The sequence below is a fragment of the Parasteatoda tepidariorum genome, chromosome 11, assembly GCF_982258835.1.
Source record: "Parasteatoda tepidariorum strain Cologne lab strain chromosome 11, Ptep-v5.0, whole genome shotgun sequence".
NCBI lineage: Eukaryota > Metazoa > Arthropoda > Arachnida > Araneae > Theridiidae > Parasteatoda > Parasteatoda tepidariorum.
Genome location: NC_141765.1, coordinates 39,275,102 through 39,291,370, shown reverse-complemented (window position 1 = coordinate 39,291,370; position 16,269 = coordinate 39,275,102). Strand labels below are relative to the sequence as shown.

At 29.1% G+C, this 16,269-nt stretch overlaps 1 protein-coding gene across 2 annotated transcripts in view; it reads left to right on the top strand.

Moving 5' to 3' along the window:
• The first annotated feature begins 226 nt into the window (after positions 1–226).
• LOC107456098 (monoglyceride lipase) overlaps positions 227–16,269 on the top strand; it is an 87,615-nt gene continuing 71,572 nt past the window's right edge. Inside the window, exon 1 of one of the 2 annotated variants that reach the window (XM_071187562.2) lies at positions 227–416. In XM_071187562.2, the coding sequence (XP_071043663.1) occupies positions 328–416 (89 nt within the window). In that variant the 5' untranslated portion in view covers positions 227–327. The remainder of the gene's footprint in view (positions 417–16,269) is intronic. The other variant, XM_071187561.2, reaches the window with a different exon arrangement.

Genomic DNA, 16,269 nt, shown 5'->3' with positions numbered 1-16,269 from the left:
ATTACTTATGTAACGCGAGAGAAAAATATTTTCTTCTTCCCAGAAACTTAAATAAAAAGAGTTTTCCTCTTCTGGTTGAAATTATTTAGTCTTTATATGAATATTATCCTTAATTTCCTCTAAAATCTTTCTCATTTACTCTCTCAATGCTGATTGGCTGATTTCAGATTGTAAGTGCTTTATTATAAAAGGCGGGGCTTCCGGTGGTATATAAAGGGCTCTATACAAGTTTGAAAAATTATTATTGTCTATTATTTTCCAAAATACTCTCGAATTTTGAATGTAGTTTGTTTATATCTGACCACTTGAAACTAAAAATCCTTGAAGATGCCTGGTCGGTATGAACATGTTGCAACCATTTGTAATAGACGAGGGAAGAATTTGTTTTGCAAATACTTTGAGCCAATGAATCCAAGGTATGATTGATATATTCTTTTATTAGTTTTTACATTAATCCATATATTTTTTTTATTCTTATTCTTTTAAGAGATTTGGGATACAAAAAAGTTGAAAATTAAGGGATTACTTTTATTGTTAAAAAGTATGACTTTCTTTTATTTTTATTTTTTTCAATTGGGGAAAAATTGTGTTTGTATCGGAATTAAATACTTAGTTTCGTTTTGTATTCTTATCGAATTTCCTCTCGTTAAAGAGATGCTGATGCTTTGAATTTTTTTTTTTTTTTTGCCTATTATATCTTTTTTATTTTTATTTTGAAATCAGATATCTCCAAGGCTAAAAAAGGTATATTAAGTAAATTTGGATCATGAATGGATTATATATTTTACTTTCATTTTCTGCAGATTGTATCTAAATTAAAACGCTGGAAAATACTTAGTTTTGTTTCTTTCTCGCAATGAATTTCAAGGAGTTGTGAAGCATTGAATACTTCTTCGCAATTATTATTTTTTTTTTTCAATTTCAAAGTAATCTATCTCAAAAACTAAAAACACCAAACTCATGAAATTTAGAGTGTGTTTGAATATTGTTCATCTATTTATTATAGTCGAAAGAAGATTTTGTCTTGCCAATACTTTGAACAATTGAATCCAAGGTATGATTAATATACTGTTTAATTAGTTTTTATATAATTTATTAGTTTTTATATTTTTTTAAGAAATCCGGGATACAAAAATTTTGAAAATTAAGGAAATTGTTTTATTGTCTGAAGAAGAAGACTTTTAATTAGTATTTTTTTAAAAAAAATTGGGAAAAATTGTGTTTATGCTTGAATTAAAACAGAAGTAAACCCTTAGTTTCGTTTTTTCTTCTCATCGAATTTCCTCTCATTGGAAAGATGCTGATGCTTTGATTTATCTTTTTGCCAATTATCTCTTTTTTATTTTTTATTTTGAAGTGAGATATCTCTAACACTAAACATGATACATTATTGAAATTTGGAGCACGCATATACTATATATATTATTTTAATTTTCCCCAGTTTCTATCTGAATTAAAACGAGAGAGAAGACTTTGTTTCCTTTTTTTCTCACCATGAAATTCAAGTGGTCTTGAAGCTCTGAATACTTCTTTTTGCATTGATCATTTTTTTTTTTAATTTTTAAGTTACTTCATACTTTAAAATCTAAAAAAAAGATAATGATGTGAAATTTAGCGTGTATATGTAACCTTTTAAAATAATAAAAGGAAAAAATATTTGTAAATTTTTAAAATGTTTTTAATTTTTTTAAAATGCTTTTAACAAATATATTAAAAAAATAATGTTCAGATAATTTTAACTAAATTATGTCAAACATTGTTTTCATTTATAAATGCATATTTTCAGTTATATTAAAAATTTAAAAAAAGTTTTGAACTCGAAATTGTTTTGTACTTTAAATTTTTTCTTAAATGCCTTAAAGAAGATTTGTTAACGAATTTTGTATACTTATTAAATAGTATAAAAGAGCAAAAATCCAATAGAAAAAAAAATTCCAAAAAGTATCCCGGACCTTATTTAACAAAATTTCATAACTTGGCTTAATGTTTGATGCTGTGGAGTTAGAGTTGGCTTATTTTTACCTATTATTTCATATGTTGAGTTATTATTCATATTGACGTGATATTATGTTTCTCAAATTGAAAAAAATTTATTAATTACATTATGAGATTTATTATGGTAATGTGAATTCAGGTGTAACAACACAAACTGCATTTAAAATTTTTAATAATTTAGGTTCGCTTTTTTATTCATCAAATATGATAAATCACAAAATACTTGAATATTCTCTAAAATTTTTTTCCTAAATTGGTGCTTATTGTTGCAAAAATAACAATTTTCATATTCGATTTATTTAGGTTCCTTTACTCTGACATTTAAATTATATTACAAGAGTCAAATACATTGCTTTTAAAAGTCAAAAATATTGTTCAAAATTGTATATATTGTACAAAAATGAAATTTTAAAATTTTTTAAATTTAATGTGTCAACATAACTCGCTCCTTGAATGATTCATTATTCAGTTACCTAATAATAAGAAGTATTTTAAAAAATTTTAAGTAAATTTTTAAAATTAAATAAAATTTTTATAGAAATTTAGTTTTGTAAAATTGAAAAATAAGGCAGTAGTGATTGAAAATATGAAAAGTGCTTTTAGGTTATAACGTGTAAATTCTTGAGATCACTGTTTAACTTCTGAAAGCAGTTATTTGTAGTTAGTCTTACACGCGACTATTTCTTCAATCCAGCCTGTAATAGGTCAGGGGATTGAGCACATGTTTTGACAGGAATAACTTCGGTTCGAATGCCATCGATAACATGTGGTTTGCATAGTTTGTCTATGTAAAGAACTCCCCTGGTCATTCATCTGGAATGGAAGCTGTGACTATGGATACGAGGTTTCTATTTCAAGTAGGGGTGTTGGATGAGAGAAAGAAAATCAGGGGAGAAGGAAGCTCCTCCTTTAAAATGCACTATTTCTTGTTTCCATAGCAGCAGACGGTCTTGGACTTTGTGGCGAGAGTAGTTCGTTCAATAGACAAACTATAAACTACTCCCTGTATGCATTGATTAAACTGTTCCCAAAATCTTCACAGTTGTCGATATTGAGAGATTACGGTTTATTTATTGTCAGGCTAACACCGTAGTACGTTTTTTTCTTCTCTTTTTACAATCAGCTTGTGCTACAGCCTTTCGCACTTCTCCCAATATTTAATACCTTTGATTCGAAATGTGATAAAATGAAATTGTACTTTTTTCCGAACTTAAAGACTTAGGAAAAATCCTAAGTTAAAGACTAAGGAGAAATGACCGTTTTAAAATTACGACATTCTTAAAGGATATTGCAACTGTAAACTTTAAAAAAATGCCTAATTAAACATTTTTATACATCTGTGATGAAGAATATCCTTGTTTTAGGATAACTACATTTTTTTACTATTTTTGGCGCTTTTTATTAGTTTTATTGAGTCACGAAATTATTTCTGAAGAAACTCAGCTAAGGAATTAAATTTTATAAAAAATAGTGTGTTTGAAATTCACTCCTTACACTGCTTTAAAAATGCTTTTACAAAAAGAATTGTAAATCTTTCGGCAGAATTATAAAATTTTTGCACGTTAATGAGTTTTTGAAGATCTTTTGGGTGGCAGTAACGATGGAAACTCAAAATGTTTTTCCTTAAGTATTACTGTTCCTTAAACTTAATTCTTAATTTAAGATTTGTTAATTTTAATTCTGCTACTTCTTCCATAAAATGTATGTATACGGGCGAATCATGCGTAGGATTTTTAAAATATGTTATATAAATAAAGGAAAACTCTTTGAATCAATTTTATAAGCCTTTTATAAATAACACATCGTCAAATCAATTATATAAGTTGCGCATATATTTTTCTTGAATGAGTTATATAAGTAGTGAATAACACTTTAAGATTATACTAATAAATTCCTTTGCTTAATGCTTTTAGTGCGCATATGCTCTATGCGCTGGACATTTTGTTAGGTGATTAAATGGAGGGGAGATGGGCCCAGCTAAATTTTTTTTTAAAATTAAGCAAAATGAAAATAGGAACAACCATTTAACCTGCCAAAATCCAAAATGATAGAACATAGATTGAAAGAAGTCGGAAAAAAATAGGAACTCTCAAAATTTTTTTTGGATCTATTACTTGGATTGGTGTAAATTCTCCATTCTTATCATATTTAAATTTTAAATATGATAAGAATGGAGTTTTCAAAGCATTATTCAAATATTTCTTAAACTTTGAACAAAAATTTTTGAATTTTTAAAAGTTTTATATATTTTTTAGTTTATTCTGAATATTTTTAGTTTCAGATTAATGAATTTGAAAATTGTATAATTATTCCTGAAGCACTGTTTATTTACACCATATGAGTTTTTAAATATGGAAAATATGTTTTTTTAAATAAATAAATAAACTGTTCAAAACTTTCTCCCCATTTATATTATTCTTTACAGTATCAGACTTAGTGCAGTTTTAAAACTTTCTTATTAATTTAGTTGAACTCTTAATTAATTACAACACGAAAATGTCGCGAAATAAAAATTTATAAATTGAAAATAACGTATTTTCACAGAATAAACGGTAATAGTTCGCTGTTGCTAACCATGTTCAAATAAATATCTTTTTTAAAATGTTACAATTTATGATTTGTACAGTAAAATAATTAAAAAATAAAACACAATTTTTAAAATTTTCGGAAAATATTTAATGTCTACTCTCTTCATTTAAATCTAGATTTTTTCTTACAGAAAATTACAGGATTTTTTAATGTAACATTTTATTTTTCTTAAATGCCGACAGTTTAAAAAGATTTATTGCGCTTAGAGATTTTTGTCTCGAATGATGCTCTTTCTTTTTATTCTTTAAAAGGAAATTATCTCCACGTGATATATTAAGATAGATCATGAAGCGAATATTTAAATAAAAGTACTTTACGAATGTTTAACATAAGAAATGTTTGATAAATAACGTTTAACTTGTAACACGTGTACGATTGCCAATAAAAATAGCCACGTGCAAGATTTTAAAATCCCATAATGTGAAATGACCTTGTAGATAGATTTAAGTTTTTATTTTCCTCCTATTTACGAAGGTGAAAAAAATTACAGTGAAAATAAAAGTTAAAACAAAACTTCCGCTTTCTGTTTTTCAGTTTCGATTAACACCTGTTTTTACCATTAAAATTATAATTAGAAATGTTTTTGCTAAATGTAACGGAAATTTATTGAAAGAAATTTCAAATTGTTCGAAGTATTTTAAGATGATGCAAAAAATTATAACATTTTTAAAAATTTTAAATTACTCATAGTTTTCTTTTTAATACCAGATATAAAATTTTTAACTATTTCCTTCTCCGGACTCCTTATGTAAGAAACGCCATTTATATGAAGAAGTTGGCTTAGTAAAAAGGTTACTCATAAATTTTTAACTTAATGTAAAACATTTTTTAAATGTGAAAGAAAAATTATAAGTTTAAATTTCGACATATATTTATTTATGTAACATATATTATTATACATTTTGATATAATATGAAGTATAAATTTTGACATAAAGTATAAAAATTTCGAAATATTAGGCAAATAAATCTTTAGACAGAAAGATATTCATAGATAAATTTTGAATTTTTTTAACAGAAATAATAAATTTGCTTGTTTACATTTTTATTTTTAAGTAATACGAACAATGTATTTCAAAAATTAAAATTTTAAAATTTTTATTAAAAATGAGATTTTATTCGCTAATTTTACATCGTTACAAGTGGATCAATTATTCGTGAAACTGAATAAAATTCAAAACTTTTCATTGAATTTAACCGAACAATTAACTTATTAACTTATAAATAATACATTATTACGTTAATTTATTATTTTTTTTAATCGTCTTTTACTGATTTCTATGAATAAGATACATTTACATGTTTTAAAATCGATACATATAATATATTTTCTCCTTATATATCCAAAATGACGTGATACAATCAAATAATATATAATTTGCACTAGATACACTAAATTGCTTTAAGAAAATTTAGTAATTAAAACAAGTATAACGAAAAGAAAGAGCTAGTTAATTATTTTATTCAGTAAATTCAATGAAAATAAATTAATATCGTTCGATCGTATAAATAATTTATTAATAAAACGTGCAGATCAAATGCAATATTTCTATTAATAATAAGTTTAAACTGCCAAAAAACTATTGCTTATATAAAGTAATTCCTTTACCTTAAAACAACTTATTTATTATCTATAGTAGCTCACCATAAAAATAAAAAAATACCACTGGCTAGGATATTCTATATTAATGATAATATAAATATATTATTTCAAGGCAAAAAATATACGGTACTTGCACCACCATTGACATATGTATTTAAAATAAAATACACTTTTTTTTTGCACAATTTTAAGAAGAACATTACAGATTTACGTGAGCTAGTTAACTAATACAGGGTGTTCCGGAAAGACCGCCTTTAATATATATTTTTAGAATCCTTACAAAAAAGAAAACAAAAAGACATACATGTTGGGAGTTGCAAATTAATGTTTAAGAGAGGAAAAAAAAGCTAAAATAGAATTGAAATCAGGAAAATGATAAAGCGGGAAGGCGTATGTGACAAGCAACAAGACAGGGATTGCCGGAGGAAAAAGAGAAGAGCTAAAAGACGATAATCAGAAACATCTTCAAGTTACAACCATCGTGCAGAGATTCGCAGATGTAGAAATTTATTTTCAAAGGGTGCAATAAATTTGTCAATTATACTTCTCTTGAACAATGTAAACAAAGCACCCATATTAGTCCAAAATAATGCTTTATTTACGTCGTTTAACTAATTTATATGTAGCACATAATATTCCCTACACTGTTAGAATTTTCGTTCAAAAATTACGGTAAGATAGCCAGCAGTTTGTCCATCCAATTAACAGATAAGTTTACGGTTAGGAAATTTTTTTACCTCTACGGTCTTGAAACCGTTTGCAATTGGTATGGTTAAAAATTCGTGAATACGAGACTGTACGGTTTTGTAACCATTTAAAACTAGCGTTGTTTCTAAACTGTAAAAATGAACTTTAACTGTAAGTTAGAGTTATGTTATGTTATGCTTCTCTTTACGTAATGGACATTGAAGTAAGGCTGTGGTTGTGTTTTTTTTTTGTCAAATGAACTGCAGAATGCGGCTTATTTAGTTAACCTTGAGGCGCCATCTATCATGAGGAATGGAAAAACTAGAATTTTCGTGCTAGAAAGCTCTGTGGTGTTGCGATCTATATTTGAATGAGAGTTACGCAATTCAATAGTCCAGGGTCACCAATTAGGGAGTGCAGGACATAGGAAACTATTTATGCATTGAAGGAATGTAAGAGATATTGTATAAACGCTTCGAAATCCCATTCAGCCAGATATGGGGATAACAAACCATCTCTTCCGGCTATAGTATGTATACAGCTGCAAGTGCAGGTGGGCCTAGTTGGAGTGGATAAAGTTCTGGTTGTTTGACCGTATTAAGTAAAAACAGTCAATAAGCAATTTTTCTCACATTTAGCAGTTTGAATACCATTTTTTTAATGATTCTTTGACTGTTTTGGTTGAATATGATAGAATAACAAATAAATAAATTGCTATTTAACCATATTTTTAGAGTAATTTCTAACGAGGAATTTTTATTTGAATACTTCTCTTGTTTAAAAATTTTATTCTTTCTTTTTATGAAATAGTAGTTCCTTATTTGAGTTAAAATATTTGGTCTTCGTAGTTATATGAACGTATGTCTGAAATCACCGTATATGCTTTAAATGCAACTTGAATCTAATATGTTATTTTAAGTATACTTTAACGTATACGTTAAGATAAAAGAGCAAAATGTGACATTATCAACTTTTCTGTTAATTTCTTATTTTTTATTAAAGTAAAGTAATTTGATGTCAAAATTTGATTAATTCAGTACTTATTTCTTTTTAAATATTTCCGGTTTTTATAACTATAATACCCAAAGTTTTAATCGTTCCAGTCCTTATTATTCCGATTGGAGTAATGATAATTCTTTTTAAATATATCAGGTTTTTATAACTATTATACCCAAAGTTTTAATCCTTCCAGTTCCTATGATTCTGATTGAAGTCATGATAATCAAAAAATTTTCATCTCGCATAAGGAAATTCCAGCTGAGACCAAAAATGTTCGTTAAACGCGTAAAACACAATGGCTTAATCATTTCAGTATCAGTGAAAGAGTTATCTTTATATTATCAACTTTAATCTTATTTTATCAACTATCTATTCTTTCACTAGTTGTTAACAGAAAATTACTGATGATTAAAGAACTTATTTCTATCTCCAGTTTGACATTTAATTCCGTTTTATAACGGTGAATCAATTAGATTTACGGAAAAATTTAATTGAAAATGCTACTTTATTGGTTTCTTTATACTTTTGAATACATGTAAAAACCTTTTAATATATGTTTCGAAACTATAGAATGTTGGAAGTTTCGAATTTAAGAATTATATTATATTATAGTTTTAAAGTGGTTATAAACTTTAAGTAGGTTTCCAACTCATACGATTTCTTTTTGTGCAAACTTAGTCTCCGAATTATTATACTGGGACTTTTTGCTTTTAATTTTAACTTATAATGAGGAATGACTAGTTATATCTTCATTTTCGTTTATATTTAATTTGTTGTTCCGGTAATACTTACTTTATTCTCTAACTTTTTCATTAAATATATTTTGCACAGTTTATTTAAGTTTAAAAAGAACAACTTTTTAAGACAGTTTATAAATATTTCTTTCTTAAAAGATATAAATTAATAAAGGTAAATATTGTTACAAAAAATTTTAAATAATAGTAAACAACTTTAATTTGTGTAAATTAGTGGGTTGTTCAGAAATTAATTTCGTTTTTTTCCCTAGAGTAATTAAGAGTATTAATTTATAAAGTCCCGAACCCATTTTGATGTTTAATAACAATAACTCATAAAATAATAAAGATAGATTAAAATGAATAACATAAATGGTTAGATAGACTCAAAAAGTTTCATGACCCTTGTCAATGAACTTCCACGTGTGCCCCCTTCGTCGCACGGAGAATATCAAGTCGATAGTCAATTTCACGCCAGGGTAGCGGCAAGCATGTCGGCATCCACAGAGGCTATTGCGGTTTTCTGAAGCGCATAATATTCTCCGACGAAGCATCCTTTCATGTTTCTGGCATTGTTAATCGCCATAATGTGCGTATATGGGGATCTGAAAACCCCCATAAATACCGTGAGGCACAAAGGGTTTCCCCAAAGGTTAATGTGTGGTGTGGACTAATGCACGACCGAGTCATTGGGCCTTTCTTTTTTACAGAAAAGACGGTCTCGTCAGTCGTATATTTAGACATGTTGGAAAACTTCGTATTTTCACAACTAGAGGAGCTTCATCCACATGTGTTTTTGCAACAAGATTGTGCACCACCTCATTCGGGTATCATCGTTCGTAGTTCTTTGAATGACCATTTTCCAGGAAAATGGATTGGGCGAGGAGGTCCAATTCCTTGGCCACCCGGATCACCTGATATAACGCAGCTGGACTTTTTTCTTTGGGGATTTATAAAGGACAATGTTTACAGGAGGATCGTGTCGAACATTGATGACCTAAAAGCCAGAATTACAACCGCAATAGCCTCTGTGGATGCCGACATGCTTGCAGCTACCTGGCGTGAAATTGACTATCTACTTGATATTCTCCGTGCGACGAAGGGAGCACGCGTGGAAGTTCATTGACAAGGGTCATGAAACTTTTTGAGTCTATCTAACCATTTATATTATTAATTTTAATCTATCTTTATTATTTTATGAGTTATTAAACATCAAAATGGGTCAGGGACTTTATAAACACCCTGTAAATGGAAAGTAAAAACCAGAATTTTCGGCATATTTTAAATTTTTACAATCGAAAATGCAAATAGATTGTTCAAGCAAGAAGAAATTTTTCGATGTGAATAGAGATGATGTATTGTCAGTATACCTGTGCCAAAACTGGTTTTCAAAATTTCGATTTAGATGCACCACGCCAATGTAAGCTGATAAAGATGCAATAAAATCATTAATTAATGTAAAGCATCGAATAAAAACTTGTAAGATCACTGAGCAGTGGCGTACGCAAGGAAGGGGTTTAGGGGTTTAAACACCCCCCTTGAGCTCAGACAAAATGGCAAAAATGAAAATTTTAGTAGAAATTATGCGGGCTATTATTTTTTAAGACTATATATTTTTATTTGCCTTATGCCTACTTTTTTTTCTCACGGTATTTCTCAGAATACTGAAAAAACATTTACTATAATAGGGTTGTACTTTTGAAACCAAATTCGCGTGATAATGTTACGGACTGGTTTCTTTCTGTCCTGCCATTCGCGATAGTTTTCAAGACTGGCTGGCATTCGCGAGGTCTTTACGCGATGATTCTGGAATCCTAGAATAGTGTAAATAATTTACTTTTCTTTTATCTTCTATTGTTTCTATTATTATGTATCAAATTACGATTTTATTGTTATGTATAACCCAGACTAGAAATATGATTTTCAACTATTGTACATTCTGAGATTTAACTTACTGTTAACTCAGCAACCCCCTTCCCATCCTCCAATTTATTTTTCTACAGCGATGAAAGAGCAGATATCCAACATTGTATAGGTACTCTGATAAAACTTGAATAGTTAGTTAGTGGAGTTAGTTAGTCCGGCTAAGAGTTATCTCTGCTGCTTGTCTTTCGGAGCTTGTCGCTGAATCTGTTTTGTCTTAACAAAAAGTTCATTCAATCGCCGAACCCGTCGTCACCTATTTCGACTAGTGAAGAAATCAGTAACAATACCATTGGTGATACTGTGCTCGTTGAAGTTATTCATTCCAGCTCGAAACTTTGAGATCGTAACATAGCGGATATTTCTGCGCCAATATATATATATATATATATATATATATATATATATATATATATATATATATATATATATATATATATATATATATATATATATATATATATATATAAATAAATACAAGAAAACACTAAGAAAGTTAAGAAAAACAATAAGTTTCATTTATTGCGCTTAAGCTGCAAGTAAACAGCACTCATTAGATAAGTTCAAAATGAAGAATAAAACAAAGAAAAATTATAGACATATGAAAATAAGGGGGGTGGGAAATAATAAGTAAAAAAAAAATATATTTTTCAAGAATGATTTAAAAATGTTTTCGCAGAAAGATTGCCAGATTACAAAATATGAAAACAAAAGATGAAAACAAAAGCGCAAATTGAGTGTAACAAGAGGGTTTTAAAGTGTCGTTCTTACTGCACTGCTGGAGTGATTTGTTATTCTGAGTTTTGATTTGTTAGTTACCAAGGATGGGCCCGAAATGGATGTGCGCAAGGTAATATTATACTGGATAATTTTAAAAATTGATCATAAATAGTTTTCCGGCTTTTTTTCCGGTTTTTTAATTAACATTTTTTTTTATTTTTTATTATTTTTTTTTTTATTATAAAATGTTGTTTGTTATTTTTCTTTACTTATTATTTCCCACCCCCCTTATTTTCATATGTCTATAATTTTTATATATATATTATATATTTTATATATATAATATATATATATATATATATATATATATATATATATATATATATATATATATATATATATATATATATATATATATATATATATATATATATATATATATATATGCTGTTCTTGGATCTTTAGGATGTCAAAACTCAAGAACTGAACAATTTTTAATTACTTTGAGAAAAAATCACGACCTGAAATTAGTGAGGTGACAGCATCTAGTAAGTTTTTCTGTTGTAAGTTTTTCTGTTTCTACGGAAATGTGATACTTCCGTTGAAGAAAACGTTTCTAGCATAACAAAATCTGATGAATGTGAAAGTGGCACTCAAAGTGTTACTTCCCACCCATATGACTTTTTTCAAAAGATATTACATTATGTTCTTAAATTTAAAAAATCAAATCAAAATTTTACTGAACAATGTTGTCAAAATAAAAAGTCAAAATTGTCAAGCTGTCTAAATTAGGGAAATAAGTGTGCTTTATTACATACTCGAATTTCTTTTAGTAGTTCCAGAAAATTATGAACACCTACCTTGAAAAAATTCTGCGTACGCCACTGTCACTGAGACAATAAATGTATCGAATTCGACTGTTTATGATCATTTGAAAAGCCTAACGTTTAATCTCAAAGCTCAAGAAATGAGTCCTAAATGTTTCTGAGGAAAGAGATTTGTGCCGTTGCGTTAACGTCTCGAATGTCACAAAAATTATCCAATTTTGAAGAGTATTATCACTAGTGACGAGAAATGGATTGTCAATCTTTCGATCCCTACAATTTTTTTTGGGATGATAAAACCTTTACTTCAAATAAAGAGGTCAGAAATTACTTGAATCAGTTTTCTTTCCGGCTAAGATAAGAAATTTTATGCGCGTGGAATCACCTTAATGATGGCAAGATGTATTAGTCCAGAATGGGCAATGAATGATTCAATAAAACATTTATTCACTTTAAGAAAATCAAATTTCATTTTCATTAAAAAAAAATAATAATAATAATTATTTTCCGATCAACCCAATAAATAAATTAAAATTTTAGTTAAGGGAAATCAGTCTTAACATAATCAATTTGTCAAAATATTTTTAAAAATAGCAATGTTTAAAAAAATTGAAGATTTCCTTCCTGGTTTTTACTCCTGAAAAATTATCGATTACTTAATTTTTTAAATTGATTGAATGTTCCCTGGAAAAATGGAGACATTAAAAAAATGTCTTTTTGAATTTCTTACAGGAAGGTGTATAAATTTAAACGGCAATTGGGGCAAGTGGATGAAATTAGTTACGAGGGTTGCTATTTATATTTCTGGCATGGCAACAGTAAGTGTTGCTAGGCGACCGCAGACGATTTTTATCGAAGGTTTGATATTTTTAAACATAAATTCAGCAGACGATTTACCATTATAGCTTCATTTGTGTTGTTAACAGTAAATTGAAAAGTTCTTCTCTTTCAAAAAATTGAATTGAATCGTGAGCATTTTCGTGCCATTATTTTTCATAACTTTCGACGTGGATTGTCAAGACAAGAGTGCTTCGATGAACTTAATTCTTTATTCAGCGATAAAGCGCCATCCTACAGCACTGTAAAAAATTGGTATAACGAATTTAATCGTGGTCGATGTTCGATCCAGGACGAATCCCGTGCAGGTCGTCCAAAATCAGTTGTTGTGCCAGAAAAGATCGATGCTGTGTGTGAACTGATAAAGCAAGATCGTCATGTGACATACCGTGAGATAGAGGCGTCTTTGGACATTAGTATGACGAGCATCAATAAAATATTGCATGAACATTTGAGCGTAAAAAAAATTTGTTCGCGTTGGATCCCGCATAATCTGACAAACGCTAAAAAAAAGGCTAGTGTCGATTGGTGCAAGGAAATGTTGGAAAAACACGTTCAAGGTACATCAAAGGCTGTGTATAACATCTACACAGGTGACGAATCATGAATCTATGCATATGAGCTGGAAACAAAACAGCAATCAGCTGTATGGGTCTTCCAAGACGAGGCAAAACCAACAAAAGTTGTTCAAGGAAGAAGCACATCGAAACAAATGATTGCCTGTTTCTTCGGCATTAACGGTCATGTGGCAACAGTGGCGTTAGAGCAACGCAGGGCGGTCAATTCTGAATGGTACACGACCGTTTGTTTGCCAGAAGTCATCGGATAAATTCGAAAAAAGCAGAAGAACAGGTGAATCATTCTTCATCATGACACCAAATATATGCTGTTCTTCACCATTTTCGTGCTAGAAAGCTCTGTGGTGTTGCGATCTATATTTGAATGAGAGTTACGCAATTCAATAGTCCAGGGTCACCAATTAGGGAGTGCAGGACATAGGAAACTATTTATGCATTGAAGGAATGTAAGAGATATTGTATAAACGCTTCGAAATCCCATTCAGCCAGATATGGGGATAACAAACCATCTCTTCCGGCTATAGTATGTATACAGCTGCAAGTGCAGGTGGGCCTAGTTGGAGTGGATAAAGTTCTGGTTGTTTGACCGTATTAAGTAAAAACAGTCAATAAGCAATTTTTCTCACATTTAGCAGTTTGAATACCATTTTTTTAATGATTCTTTGACTGTTTTGGTTGAATATGATAGAATAACAAATAAATAAATTGCTATTTAACCATATTTTTAGAGTAATTTCTAACGAGGAATTTTTATTTGAATACTTCTCTTGTTTAAAAATTTTATTCTTTCTTTTTATGAAATAGTAGTTCCTTATTTGAGTTAAAATATTTGGTCTTCGTAGTTATATGAACGTATGTCTGAAATCACCGTATATGCTTTAAATGCAACTTGAATCTAATATGTTATTTTAAGTATACTTTAACGTATACGTTAAGATAAAAGAGCAAAATGTGACATTATCAACTTTTCTGTTAATTTCTTATTTTTTATTAAAGTAAAGTAATTTGATGTCAAAATTTGATTAATTCAGTACTTATTTCTTTTTAAATATTTCCGGTTTTTATAACTATAATACCCAAAGTTTTAATCGTTCCAGTCCTTATTATTCCGATTGGAGTAATGATAATTCTTTTTAAATATATCAGGTTTTTATAACTATTATACCCAAAGTTTTAATCCTTCCAGTTCCTATGATTCTGATTGAAGTCATGATAATCAAAAAATTTTCATCTCGCATAAGGAAATTCCAGCTGAGACCAAAAATGTTCGTTAAACGCGTAAAACACAATGGCTTAATCATTTCAGTATCAGTGAAAGAGTTATCTTTATATTATCAACTTTAATCTTATTTTATCAACTATCTATTCTTTCACTAGTTGTTAACAGAAAATTACTGATGATTAAAGAACTTATTTCTATCTCCAGTTTGACATTTAATTCCGTTTTATAACGGTGAATCAATTAGATTTACGGAAAAATTTAATTGAAAATGCTACTTTATTGGTTTCTTTATACTTTTGAATACATGTAAAAACCTTTTAATATATGTTTCGAAACTATAGAATGTTGGAAGTTTCGAATTTAAGAATTATATTATATTATAGTTTTAAAGTGGTTATAAACTTTAAGTAGGTTTCCAACTCATACGATTTCTTTTTGTGCAAACTTAGTCTCCGAATTATTATACTGGGACTTTTTGCTTTTAATTTTAACTTATAATGAGGAATGACTAGTTATATCTTCATTTTCGTTTATATTTAATTTGTTGTTCCGGTAATACTTACTTTATTCTCTAACTTTTTCATTAAATATATTTTGCACAGTTTATTTAAGTTTAAAAAGAACAACTTTTTAAGACAGTTTATAAATATTTCTTTCTTAAAAGATATAAATTAATAAAGGTAAATATTGTTACAAAAAATTTTAAATAATAGTAAACAACTTTAATTTGTGTAAATTAGTGGGTTGTTCAGAAATTAATTTCGTTTTTTTCCCTAGAGTAATTAAGAGTATTAATTTATAAAGTCCCGAACCCATTTTGATGTTTAATAACAATAACTCATAAAATAATAAAGATAGATTAAAATGAATAACATAAATGGTTAGATAGACTCAAAAAGTTTCATGACCCTTGTCAATGAACTTCCACGTGTGCCCCCTTCGTCGCACGGAGAATATCAAGTCGATAGTCAATTTCACGCCAGGGTAGCGGCAAGCATGTCGGCATCCACAGAGGCTATTGCGGTTTTCTGAAGCGCATAATATTCTCCGACGAAGCATCCTTTCATGTTTCTGGCATTGTTAATCGCCATAATGTGCGTATATGGGGATCTGAAAACCCCCATAAATACCGTGAGGCACAAAGGGTTTCCCCAAAGGTTAATGTGTGGTGTGGACTAATGCACGACCGAGTCATTGGGCCTTTCTTTTTTACAGAAAAGACGGTCTCGTCAGTCGTATATTTAGACATGTTGGAAAACTTCGTATTTTCACAACTAGAGGAGCTTCATCCACATGTGTTTTTGCAACAAGATTGTGCACCACCTCATTCGGGTATCATCGTTCGTAGTTCTTTGAATGACCATTTTCCAGGAAAATGGATTGGGCGAGGAGGTCCAATTCCTTGGCCACCCGGATCACCTGATATAACGCAGCTGGACTTTTTTCTTTGGGGATTTATAAAGGACAATGTTTACAGGAGGATCGTGTCGAACATTGATGACCTAAAAGCCAGAATTACAACCGCAATAGCCTCTGTGGATGCCGACATGCTTGCAGCT